We start from the raw sequence: 14192 nt of genomic DNA, 5'->3' as shown, positions 1-14192 counted from the left end.
GATAGTCTCACTCTGTCAGCCAGACTGGAGTGCAGTGCCACAATCCCAGCTCACTGTAGCCTCGACCTCCTGGGTTCAAGTGATCTTCCCACTTCAGCCTCTAGAGTCACAGGCATGTGCCAGCCACCATGCCAGGCTAATTCTTGTATATTATTTTGACACAGGGTTTCACCATGTTGCCCAGACTGGTGTTGAACTTTTGAGCTCAAACAATCCACCAGCCTCAGCCTCCCAAAGTTCTGGATTACAGACATGAGCTACTGTGTCTGGCAGAAAAGTTATTTTCATACTTGCTATGTGAAAGAACATCCAGTATCCATTGCTGTCTTTGCAGATAAATTATTTTGCACAGAAAGCAATAGCAATTTCATTGGCAGAACATGTGATTATGTTATATCAGTGAGATAATCATGTGTCTAATGTAATGCAAGCTGTACAACTAAACATGAGAGGTCAATTCCCAGCTTTCTTTAATATCTATTTGCTGTATTGTCAGTTGTCTCCTGAGAGATGACAAATATCACACACAATAGATGGAAGATGACAAACATGGAGACAATGAAGTGAGAAACCCTTAAAATTGAGAAAATTGTACTCTATAACTTAATAGCTTCCCGCATATTGGAGAAAGATCTCTGTTATTCAGCATTAGCACAAGTATCCTTCAGACAACTTCACTGACCAAATAGTGGCCCCAAAACAGCTTGAGCAATACAGCGTGCGTTGATTCATGAACACATCCTAACAGTATGTACTGGGCACCTATAATGCCCACACACCACACATTGCTTGTGCTCAGCATTCAATAGACAGCACAGGTCAAGCAAGTGAATATGCACTGAGTTATTTGTTGTTGTGCTGTTTTAATAGGTTTCAGTTTACCTCACCATGCAAAGGTGGGTGAAAAGAATGACTGAAATCTCTTTTGTCTCCATCTTGCTTTGTCCTCTTTGGGTCTCTGTGGAGAAGAATGGACAGGGAGAAGGTAGGGTAGAGCCTCCCTGTCTTATGCAACTGATACTCAGCAAGGGAAGCAGCAAGTCTCAAAACCCAAATTTTGAGTGGCCAGGCCTTCAAGATCAGACAAAAAGAGAGGAAGAACTATCACAATTGTCTACAAGTAGCAGTGTTCTTGGCTTGGGCCCAAAATGCCAGGAATATTTTCATTAATAGGGACTATGATAAATAAAATAGGAAGTGAGATAAGAGGTCATTGCCTAAGGAAACAAGGCATTTCTTCTCATTTTTACCACTCTCCAAATGACCCAGAAAAGGAAGTGCAGGCAAATAATATTTTAAGTTCCAGAATGAGCTTTCACTTTTCCAAGCAGGACTGCCTACAGATAAATCGAAGAGGGAGGTCATTACATTGAATGGAAGATATTTAGAATAGGCAGCTTCACCCCATGTAAAGCAATTGTAAGCCTTTGTGTTTTAGAAGTTTTTAGATAAATAGTCAGACTCAATTAAACTCTATAACTTCAAGAGATGGTGCTTCTAAGGAGATACGCAGTAGGGACTGCAGACGTGGGATTCTGCGGTCTGTTAACAGGCCTGTGGGAGGGCTGAGAGAATCAGCTATTGTGCTTCAATCAGCAACAGAGCCTACGTGCCACCGTCAATTTAACCATGGAGCTTTAGAGTGGGGATGGGGACAAATGGCTGTGTGAAACAGGACTTGAGAAAGGGACAACACATTTAGTATCAAAGAATTAAGGGTTTAGACACAAAGACAACTACAGAAAAAATTTTAGAAATAGGCTTAATGTTTGATGATTGACAAGAGGAGACATGGCAAACGTTGCTGCAGTTAATCTCATATTTGGTTAAGAGCATAGGTCATAGAGCCAGACTGCCTGGGATTGAGTGCTGGCCCATAAATTTAGCTACTGTGTAATCCTGCGCAAGTTACTTCCACTCTCTGTGCCTGCCTCAGTTTTCCCACTTGCCACATGGAATAATTATAACACTATCTACTTCTTATTGGCTTTTGAGGTATTCAATGAACTAACACATGTAAAGTTTTTCCAGTGGTCCCAATAGTTTTGAAAAAGTGTTCAATATTTAATTAACAGTGTACCCAGAACTTCCCCTAGTAATAAGCAGTATATACATAACACCTACTAGGTGACAGAACTTGTGCAAAGTAATTTATGTGAATTATGCCTGCGCTTAATAACTCTATGGTATAGATACTATTATCACCTCAATTTCACCCATAATGAAATTGCAGCACAGGGCAGTGAAGAAGCTTGCCCAAGGTCACACAGCAAGTCAGTGGTGCTATCAGCATTCAAATCCAGGCAGTTTGACTCTAGGCATGACCCACTTCATCACTGGGCTGTACTATCGTTAAACTTGTCATAGGAAATAGTGGACACAAATAATGTCCTTGCTTTTAAGTTTGTTTCAGTGGGTTTAGGCTTCTCAACAACAGGGGTTTTAGTGAATTTCTTGCATCTTCCTAGTACCTTGCAGACCACCTTGGCTGAAGTGCATATTTGATTAGGTAACTGACTAACTGGTTTCCTGCCCTTTGTTAATTGCAGGTGCTAAGTTCTATGACTCCTGCCCATGTACTGAAAGTGCATGACAGAACTCATGCCATCCCTCATGGAGCAGTCCTCCTGACACTGCTATAGTCCCCTGTCCCTCACTGTGTCACCCCTCCCCCATGTCCCAATAAAGGGACAGTCACTGGTCTCTCTGTTCATTTGCCTTCCCTGTTGTCCATCCTCTTTGCAGCACTCCCCCTCCATGGCCAGCATGAGGAGGATCACAGGAGACTTTATTAAAAAGAATAATGGAGGAGACAAGAGAAATAAAAAGGACAGACAGGCCGGGAGGTCCCTTTCAATCTTTTTGTCTTGCCTGGTCTGAGGGCTGCCTTGCCACCTCTGCTTTCCTGGTTTTAATCTCAGAAGTTGCTAATGTGCGGAATGAGCAAAGTGGGGGTTGAAAAAAGCAAACCATTTGGATGCCAGAAAAAATATTAGAACTTTCATTTTTAAAACAACAAGAAAGTTAATAATAAATTCATATAAGGCCTCACATTGGAGCCTTCACATCATCAGTATATTAAGTGGCTGTGTGTCATTCATCTGCTTAAAAAAAAAGAAAAAGCTCCAGAGAGCTAATGAAATCGATGGGACTGCCTCACTTGGTTGTGCTCTTTCAGCACATTATGATATAGCACAGCTTAGGTGTATTTGGGAAAATGGACTCATGGATTATTTTATATAGTTTAAACTAAATTCATCTTTACAACATGGACAAGTGTCTTAAAAAACACAAAAATACTGGCACATGTGTACAAGAAAATAGTTCTTGAGAACTATTTTTGGTTCTCAAAAATCTCTATTCTTGGTAAGTGCCATGTAGCAGAAGTAAAAAAACAAGGTTAGGTAAGTAGATCTAACAAATCATCAGAGAAATTTTGAAAATACCAAAATTCCTCCTTGAAATTCAGATTTTCTTTCACAATTCTTGACAATGAATTCTGCTTGAAGTGAATAGTATCCCTTACAATATGAGGCAATCATCACACACTACATTCTTAAAGTAAAAATACGTAAGTATACATTACCATACAATTGTATAATTAAGGGATTAGACAAATTATACAATTTGCCGCTAATTAACCAAGAGTAGTCTATTATCAAATTTGTGTCATGTGAAATATGGGTGGGCCTCAGTATTTTTAAGAGTCTAAAACAATCTGCATTTGTTTTTGAAATTTACACACTGATACCCTTAAACTGCTTTCTGTAAGGCAGATTTGGATGTTCATATAACAGCTTGGCAACAAATTCAAACTATCGAAGGTAATGTTTCTTCATGCCCACCAGTAGCTAGGTTTTGGCAGCTCTACCTAACTAATATTTGATTATTTGAAAGTTTTCTTGCAGCTATTTTGAAACTGTGTTCCTTTGGACATATGGGGTGCCCTGAGGAATGCTCTTGGAGGGCCAAGGGAAGAAGGTTTAGAAGAAGGCCTCACTCCACTTCTTCTCTAACCTCTGCATTTGTTTCTAGATATTAAACTTCTGCTGAATAATTCATGTGAAAATCAGGTTCAATTGCCAAGAATTATTTAAAATTCATCAGTTCATTGATTCAAAAATAATGTCTTTATTATTGACATTTTAAGTTATTAAATATTCAGCTTATTCAATAAACCCATTCATTTATTCTACAAGCATTAGAACGACTATCACCTTATACCTTTGTTCTTATTATTTAAAAACTGAGTAGAATTAGAAAATAATAAAAAGACTGATAATACTGGTAATAAGCTTACAATTCTCACCCCTTATATCTGTGCAATTAAAATAAGGTGGATGTCAAGACCTGCTGGATGCAGCAAACCTTGAGCTACAGTAAAAACCTGTTGAACTTTAATCTACTCAGCTCTATATCAAGAGTGAAGACAAGAATACTGTTAAAATGTTTTATGAAATCCTGGGGCTATCTTTCATCTTTAAGGGTTTAAAGAAGAACTATAATTTGAGATTTTAAAATATTTATTGGTTCTCTAGGAATGGAAAGTCTCCAATCATCTTGGAGGGTGAAGCATTGTAATTTAACTTATGTAGCCTTCAGAAACAAAGTGGAGACTACCAATAAAGCATACTCCTTCCTAATGAGTAGAGCTACACATGTCACTAGACTTTACAATATGCCATCCTTCAAAATTATCATAAGCCATTTCGCTGAAATTTATAGTAAGTTTACCTATCTGATGCCAGTGAGTTTGGTCACTTATAGGTACATATTACTAGTGATTTAAGATATTCACATTTCATTTGTGTTTTAATCATATTTCAGCTGCTGATTTACTTCAGACACATCTCGATGCCTGTGCTAATTTGCATGTTTTTTCAAGAGTTCAACACAAACTTAGGAAACACTTTCCTAGATAGACTTCTAATAAGTGACCTGCATAGTCATGTAGTATAGTATAAACAAGTAAGTTTTCTTACTGTATATTTTTCAGTACTTACTGACAAAAGAAAAGATTTTCATAGGCCTAAATGCATTCTGGATGGAATTATTAGCTACTTTCTCTGTTCAAAATTACCTTTTCATTTGCTTGAAGGAAAAAATTCAGATTATTTGAGCAGACAACTGAGACCAAATGAGCCTAAAGTTCTCTCACTTCTAATATTTAGAATTAGAGAAGGGTATTCAGGTATAGACCCTACATGGAAATAGCCTCCAAATGTAAAGAGAAGATAATCCATGGAGGGCATCATTCTTTAAAACCCTCTTTGGTAAGCGAGGGGGCACATCTTTTGTACACATTGTAAGAAGATTTAAACACCGAGATGCCCTCCCTCCCTCAGACCATGGGGCCAAAACCAAAGGGGGTTTGGAATTTCCCAACTCCACTGCCAAAGATCATCTTGTATTGGGACAACAGTCGAGGATGACTCAGAATGTAATTAGGGTTGTGCATCTAAGCAAATGACACAATATAGCTTGTGGTACTAAAAAAAAAGAAGAAGAAGAAAGAAGGAAAGAAGAAAAGAAAAGAAGACAAGGCCCAGGAAAAGGCTGCTAATGTTTCCACACGGAGACAAGACTGTGGTAGAAAGAACCCAAAACCTCCTTAATTAGCAAATTATAGCACAGGGGCTGATAAAACTCCGTGTTTTGTAGCTGAGCTACCCACTTATTGCTCCTCCCCTCTCATCATCTGCACAAGTGAGAACACTTCTAATGTTTATACTTAAAACAAATGGCAGGGGGGGAAGGTTTCTAATAAGAGGCTGAGCTGAAGCCCCATTTCTAAGAAAATAGAATGGCTCTAGTGTTTTGTCAGCATTCTTGCTAATGCCACAACCAACAGGATGAAACAGGCGCATAGCACAGAAGACCCTGTAGCCCAGACTTGTTTATCCACAGGCTGCTGGTCTGTATTGTTATCCAGGTGCTTTTTCTTTTCTGATATGTATCTGCTTTGGGAATATTTCCCTGTTCTTGTGATGATGGGCAGGAGAAAGAAAAGACATGAAATTCCCTTGCCTGTGTGCCTCTAAAATGTCACCTCACAGCATGTCCAGACACCCAGCCAAGAAATGGCTTAGTCAGGCTCTCTGCCAACTGGCATGAACCTGAAGATTACTGGGCCTCCTGGAGGGCAATCTTTTTCCCACACAACAAACCTTACAATTTACCTTGTAATGGTCCCAAAATTAATACTAATTCCTCTTGCAATATAGGGCAGGGGTCAGCTAACTTTTTCTCAAAAGGGCTGGATATTAAATATTTTAGGCGCTGTGGTAACTCCTCAACTCTGCTTTTGTAGGAGGAAAGCAACCGTAGACAATGCATAAATGAATGAGTGTGGCTCTGTTCCAATAAAACTTTATTTACAAATGCACAGACAATATATAAAGGAAGGAATGTGGTTGTTCTTCAATAAAGCTTTATTTACAAACAGAGGTGGCAGGAAGGATTTGGCCCAAGGGCCATCACTGGCTGATCCTTGATAGAGAGGATGGAAACTCGGAATATTAATAAAATTTCTGCCATTATGTAGTTAAAAAGGTAATGTGTAAAATATAGTTGCATCTAAATTTCATACATCAATTTGATTATAGTCCAAATCCGCTCATGGACTTCATTTGTTTCCCTATTTATTAAAAAATACTAAATAGAGCCAGCTATGCTATAAGCATTGTGCCAGAAAAGTCAATCTGCTACCAGAAATAATAAAACAGAATAATAAATAAAAACTGGTCAACAAGACAGGTACAGGATGTACCTCATAGAGCATAGTGTCTATGAAAATACAGAGTCACTCATTCTGCAAATATTTATTGAGGTCCTACCATGTGTAATCCACTCTTCTAGGTAGAAGGTATACTGCATCAAGATAGACAAGGCCGCTGCTCTAATAGAGTTTGCATTCTTAGTAGGCAAAGACAGAATAAATAATCTGACAATAACTAACACAGCATTATGCAGTAGTAAATACCATGAATAAATAAAACAACATAATATGGTAGAAAGTCTCTCAGCAAAGTGGGGAAGGTGGTAGGGAATGGTGCTCAGAGATTTTCTGAGAAGACTGCTGAGTGAAGACCTGAATGAAGAGAAGTAGCCAACCATGCGAAGATCAGGGGGAAGAATTTTCTGAGCTGAGTCAACAGCTTGTAAAGTCCCTGAGGCAGGAATGAGCCTGTCTGTTGGAGAAATAACAAGAAGGCCAATGTCACTTGAGTGTCTGGAATGTCGTTTCAAGGTAGTAAATGACGGGGCCAGTGAGCGGTGTGGGGCAGACCATATAAGACCTCCTGGTAAGAAGTCAGATTTTATTCCTATGTAATGAGAAGTTGTAGAAGGATTTTTAAGAGGGAAAATGACATTCTTATTCATTTAAAATTTCATTAAACCAATACTTATATATGAGAGGAGTGCTATTAAAAGAAAGCTCAATGTGAAATGGTACAGTCAGGGGTAAGGAAGGACTGTAATTGCCCATAGAAGCCCATAGAAAAAGACCTACTTGCCATAGCCCTAAAACCTGAGATCTCTCAATGGAGACAGTTTGCCAAAAGGTTGTGATAGCACTAACTGCTAGCTTCTGGGGCTGAAAGGGGTTTTTTTGGATCTTTTGATTCTAAAATGTAATAAGCAAACAATAACACCTAACTATTTGTTGAAAAGTTAATACAGATTCTGAAGGGCTCTTACTTGGCTTGAAAATCAGGGGTCTATTCTTCAAATGAAGTTGATGGGGACATTTCTCCAACTCGATTTAAAAGACAATTATTTCTATTAATCTTTCTCAGCAACTGCTACTTTTCCCAATCTGTAGGCATAAATTGTGCATGCATCTTATTTTCACCTTTAGTGAAAATTAGATTTTCACCTTTAGTGACAAAATTTTCACATTTAGTGACAAATTTTCACATTTAGTGACAAACTATTAAAATCGTACTTATTAAATATCTACTTTTTTTTTTTTTTTTTTTTTTTGAGATGGAGTCCTGCTCTGTCGTTCAGGCTGGAGTGCAGTGGTGTGATCTCGGCTCACCACAACCTCCGCTTCCTGGGTTCAAGTCATTCTCCTGCCTCAGCCTCCCTAGTAGCTGGGATTACAGGCACGCACCACCAGGCCCAGCAAAGTTTTTGTATTTTTAGTAAAGACAGGGTTTTGCCATGTTGACCAGGCTGGTCTCGAACTCCTTACCTCAGGGGATTTGCCCGCCTTGGCCTCCCAAAGTGCTGGGATTACAGGTGTGAGCCACCACGCCCGGCCAATGTCTACCCATTTCACACGTTTAGGAAGTTCCCACAAATGTGAAAATAAAACATAAGAGCATTGTCTCTGACTTAGTGTTGCACAGCCACCACCAGCCACCAAAACAATAATATACCAGTGAGAAGTAAGTTCTCATGTGCACATATTATACAGATGTATATTATGATAATCAAGTTCTCATGGGCACATATTATATAGATGTATATTATTATAATTAAGTTCTCATGTGCACATATTATACAGATATATACATATTATATAGATGTATGCAGTAAATGGCTCCCTACTGTACTGAACAAGAAATACTAAGTTCTTGTGCTTATAGAAGTACAAAACATTATCACACAAGAGAATATCTAGCTGACGCTCAAGTAGCCTAGTGCTAACATTTAAGCAAACTTTAAAGTAGTTACAAGGTCCCTTAAATTGCATTATTTTATAGTTACCACTATATACTTGAGCACTTGATCTCTTAAAAACTGATTATTACTATAACAGAGAAATTAATCCAGACCCTTAATGAACATGTTCAGAGATATAAAAATGGATAAGCGACATTTACTACACTTGAGGAACTCACAGTCTAGGTGGGAAAACAAACCTAGAAACAAATAATTAAAACAACCACCACAACAACTTAGAAGTACAGTGTTAACATGATACAGTCAATGTACTGCGATGACATTTGAGAACTCGCCCTGGGAGGGTAAGTGGAATGTGGGTAGATTTCCTGGAGAAACTGGCAACAGAGCTGACCCTTAGAGAATAATTAAGAAGTTGAACTAGAGTGACTAGAGAAGTTTTTGAGATTCTAGATCACTGGTTAAATATAATTTGAATAATTAATAAGCACCTACTCTGGACCCAATATTGTTTTAACCAGTATTAGGACAAAAATAACTGTAGGGTATAGTCCTGGCATATAGGACAACTTACAATCTATTGAGGAGGTAAGGTGTATGCCTCAAATAAAATGCTGATGGTAGACAGCAAAGTGCAGATTGCAATAGATAACGCATTCATTTGTTCATTTAACAAATATTTATTTTATATTTATTTTATAAATATGTTATATACTCTTCCAGGCACTGAAGATATGATATTGGACAAACACACAAGGTCACTGGCCTCGTGGAGGTCACATTCTAATGGATATTAATAGGGATTAATATATATGTAATAAATGGGTTTAAAAAAATCATCATCATCAATGTGTTTTGGGTAACAGCATTCCAAATCTTAACTCTGAAGAAAAGAATACAATCTGCAAATAGAGGACATCCTTAACCAAAAAAATTTCATCAATAGAAAAACAGCTAAATAGTCCAGTAAAATCTTTGTATTTCTTAAAATATTCTGGATGGCAATTCATAACCATATTTTCCATTAATAGTCATCAATTTGAGCTAGTGTAAAATATTTATAGCAAATAGACTATTGTTTTCTGTTACAAGGCATTATCCACTCAATTTATTTAAATTTTTAACCAAAAAAGACATCATTTGGCAAAAGCAAAATAGGTCTTCTAAGGATTCCCCAAATCCTAGAACATTATACACATTTAAATCTAAATGTTTTAAATGTACATCTTTGTGAACTTTTTGAGATGTGGAGACAGAAAACAGTAGTTCACAAAGCACAGGATGTGGGCTAAATGTTTCCTTGTCATAGAGAAGTAGGAAGAGATCATAAGAAAGTGACAAAAGACACTGGGGCCAGTTGTATTTATTGTTACTTACCTAAGATCTGGTCACTTTCAGGTGTTTACTATGACTTGCTAATAATTCTGAAAAGAGCTATATTATAGAAGAGATCAAACCCAGAAACACACCCAGGTGTTTCACAAAATAAAACTAGGATGCATAGTTTTATTCATACCACTATAATATGATGCATATTATTCATACCACTCTTCCTGGTCTGAGAAGTCACAATAATGCTATCAACCTGCCTCATTTTAATCAACCAGTGATTATGGAAAGTTGATCTCTTTGAATTAAATCCATCACATCAAGAAAGCAGTGCCATAACAGTTCCAGTATTTATGGTGACCGACAAATCATTTGCCCCCTTGCATGACTTGCTTCTCATCCTGTTCAGTTGCAAGACCAGAAAAGTTGAGGAAGGAGGTTTCCCTTCATGGAAGGGGATGCATTAACATAATTATCATATAGCTTCATTTAGCATTGATAACACATGTATTCTGCCTCAAAATCTTTCCTGATAGCGATGCCATGAGCTGCATAATAATCACTATGCTTTAATTATTTTGCCGAATAAATGGATGAATTAATTTCACTTACATACACTGATAGCCTCAGTTTCTGCAGGGTATTGCTTACATCTGTGGCAACTACTTGGAATCAAAATAGAAGTAATACAAATTGCAGTACTGAGCATACCAAATAGTTACAGTAAAAAGATTCCCATTTCTATTATCAGAATCAATACATCACATGAATTTTAGAACTTGGAGTGAAGAAAACTCCTAATTAAGGGAAACTTATGAAAGCCTTTAGCAAGTTCTTTGTTGAATGCATTTATTTGGTTTCTTGATCCTCCAACCAATCACATTGACAATGACAAAAGATATGCAAATTTAAACTGACAATAGTCAAGCCACACTGCTCTGACTCATACCAATAGGGACGTTTTCAGCATATATTCAGCTTGATATTTACACTTGAAAGGGTCAATGTAACCAAAGAACATTTTAATAGTTATTCTTGGCTATAATCTGAAAGCTATCCCACAATCATTGACCAAGAACAATGCAAACAAGAATCAAATTTATTTTGCAAAATAAATTAACATATGAAACACGTGCATGATTTAAGCCCAGCAGAATTATGTGTTTACCCTGTCACTGCTGAATAATTGCATAGCAACAAGAAATATGCATTACTATGTTTGAATCACTATTTTGATTATACGTTTTAAGCAAACAAAACATTACGTTTTTGGTAGAATAGATCATTCGGGGTAACTTGGGACTAAATTTTCCTCCCCATTCCCTCAAAGAATCCAGACTAATATATGATTGGATTCTCACTAAAAACTATATGGATGGTGTACTGAAGAATAACAACAAGCTATTCAACCAAAATCATTTGTTTACAATGGAAATAAGTTTTACCAAAGAAAAATACAAACATCCTATTATAAACTACTATTGAAAGTAGTGCCTAAAATTTAAGCTACAATTGAAAAAAAACCGAGAGTTCTGTTTGCTTTTTATTCTTCTACCTACCAACTGATTGCGTATTACAGTCCTATAGTCTGTAATAGAAAGATTACAATATCAGGTTTGGAAACTGTAGAACTACTAAGTTCCAGTTAATGTGTCAAATAAAATAACAGTGATCTTAGTTCAGTCCCTAGTGGACAAAAGTAGAATAACTATTACTTGGCATGATTCAGCAGGCGATGACCTAAGCGAGTGTGATCACACAGGAACAAAATAGAGCATTTGTCCTTTCCCTATCTTTTATCTTTTTAAAGGGATTGCCTCGTTTACAGACTAACTTAAAGAAGCCTGATTGCATACCTATTTATATGTACCAAGTTAATCCATTAACGAGGGAGAGAAGCTTTTCACAAATTGGGACATTGCCTCCATTCTAGTGGCATAGTCAGTGGAATATACTTATTCTCGGCTGCCTATTATTAAACAGAGTGCAAAGACAGAATGAATTGCAGAAGTGTGTTCATAATTTAATAGGCATATCTTCAACAAAAACTTTTAAATGGTTTGTAGATAAATAACTGGATAAACTATTTGATTTGATTTCTATAAATTGAGTTTACATTCATACTCGACATTAACATTCATCAAATAACATGGATACTTAAACTCGCCAGGTACTGTCTCTGTAACTACAATGCCCTGAGAAGGGAGGTGTTTCAGGAATATAGTAGAGACTACATGTTGCGTTCAGGCCAAATCTGCAGGTGCATGTCTTCCTCAACAGCCAGCGTGTTCTCATTGTGAGCAAGCAAGCCCTTTCTGACAGTTCACATTACAACGTATCTTTTTAAATTTTTTTTTCTCAAGGACAGAAGAAAAAATATTTAACAAAAATCAGTCCTCTACTATTCTACCACTTGCTGAAATTAACGGTTCCCTTTACATAAATATACAATTTCTCCAACCAAATATCATATTTTACATTTACTCTCACTTCATGTTAATTTTTCTAAAGGTTAAAAAAAAAACAAATACTTTGTGATGATTTGCCACCCCAGTGGCACAAAATTTTCTGGTGCAAAATCGATTTGATCTTATTAATTAGTATAGTCATTACGATTATTTATTTTTCACCAACTTGCTTAAGAGGTACATGCTTTCTTTCTTAAGGTAGAGTTTTGACAGAAAGACTCTTAATGCTGAACTTTAAACAAGAGAAACCAGAAATGTCATAAAATTTACCAGGGCTAGACACACACGGGGTGCCCCCACACATTCATAGGATTGCGCAAGCCCCCAAACCTTGGCTTACCCAGGAAGCCAAACCCAGACAGCCGTCTTGCAATTGCAAACACTGCCCCCCTGGAGCAAAAGGTAAACACACAAATGCGCCCCTAAGGAACTTTAAGTTAGCTGCAGTGCAAGAACGGAAAAAGCTCCGTGCTATTAGAAACTGAAAGCAATCACTTACTTTTTGCAGCCACTGAGTATAATTTTCCATCACATGTTCCAGATGTTGAAGTTTCTGGGAAGAGAAATCCGGTTCCACGTGTGGAGCATCTCTCTGCAGAGCGTTTGTGTTGTACTGGTCTGTCGTACTCTCACGACAGTTCCCATCGTGTTCTGGAAGAATGAAAGTATAGGCACATTGCCCATGTTGAATCCGGTTATATCTTCTCCCACTGTTTTCTGGACTTCGGCGCTGGTTGCTGCACCCTGTGTGAGTCAGAATGGCAGCGAGGAAAGCAAAGGAAAGGAAAACTGTCATTGTACTGCCAGCACTCTCCTTCCGTGCCTCTCGCAAAACTTGCTCCTTTCTTCTGACCTCTAAACTAGTTCTTTATTTCAGGTAAATCTGCTTGTTTGTTTGACTCTCTCCCCCTCAAAGAAAGCGTTTGAAGAAGAATGATAGAAAACTAGCCATTTGTTAGCTTTGTTCTAAAATGTTAAAATTTTTTATTTCACTGTAATGATATTTTCCTTCGTTAAAACTTGAGATATTTATTGCATAGTAGCTGAGATTTATTGTTTCCTCTCTGTGTGACCGTTCAGCGTGGAGCCTGCCTGAGTCAGCTGCGTGTACATATTCTAGACTCTTTCCTCTACCCTATCTGCTTCAGATCTGCTATTTTCTTCCAGACCTCAGTGAGTTTTATTAAGGTTGCACATCCAAGCCAAGCTGGAAGCAGGCAGCCTTTCACAAGATGACTTGACAGGAATGCGTGAGTGTGCCCCTATGCTAAGGATTGCTGATGGCTTAGGGCGGCAGGATCGTCTTACAAATTGGCTAGATGCGCATGACCTCGATCATGTATGGCCCTCCCGCCCCCTTCCGCAGACAATTGCCTTGAGCCTTTAACAGATTCATGGCAAATCAATAAATAGAGCAGTCCACCTTAATACACTTTTGGTGTGCATGCTGACCTACTAAAATACAGCCAACTAGCAGTATGTTTTTAAAGTTACTATTTAGTCGAGGGACCCTAAGAAGAAAATTGGCATGATGTCCAATGAAATTATTTTTGATAGAGAATGATAAACCCGTATCATTATTAAATGTCTTTTAAAAACATGTATTCTTGACTCTGAGGAAAAATATGTAAAATAACAATTTTTACAGGGGGTATTCTTTCATCGTATTCACTTAGACTTTTAGGAGTTGAAGAAAATAATCAGAGAGGATCAAAGTAGCAAGAAAATTAGCATCATTTGTTGCTCAAAGCAATATGTTGC

The 14192-nt window shown here is 37.6% G+C and overlaps 1 protein-coding gene across 2 annotated transcripts in view; it reads right to left on the bottom strand.

Annotated features, from left to right (window-relative positions):
* ANGPT1 (angiopoietin 1) overlaps positions 1-13731 on the bottom strand; it is a 250076-nt gene extending 236345 nt beyond the window's left edge. The window contains exon 1 of one of the 2 annotated variants that reach the window (XM_050802168.1): positions 12931-13731. In XM_050802168.1, the coding sequence (XP_050658125.1) occupies positions 12931-13227 (297 nt within the window). In that variant the 5' untranslated portion in view covers positions 13228-13731. The remainder of the gene's footprint in view (positions 1-12930) is intronic. The other variant, XM_050802167.1, reaches the window with a different exon arrangement.
* Positions 13732-14192: the final 461 nt, after the last annotated feature.

This window comes from Macaca thibetana, chromosome 8 (genome assembly GCF_024542745.1).
Source record: "Macaca thibetana thibetana isolate TM-01 chromosome 8, ASM2454274v1, whole genome shotgun sequence".
Taxonomy (NCBI): Eukaryota; Metazoa; Chordata; class Mammalia; order Primates; family Cercopithecidae; genus Macaca; species Macaca thibetana.
Note: the sequence above shows the minus strand (reverse complement) of the source record. Positions and strands in the feature narration are given on the sequence as shown.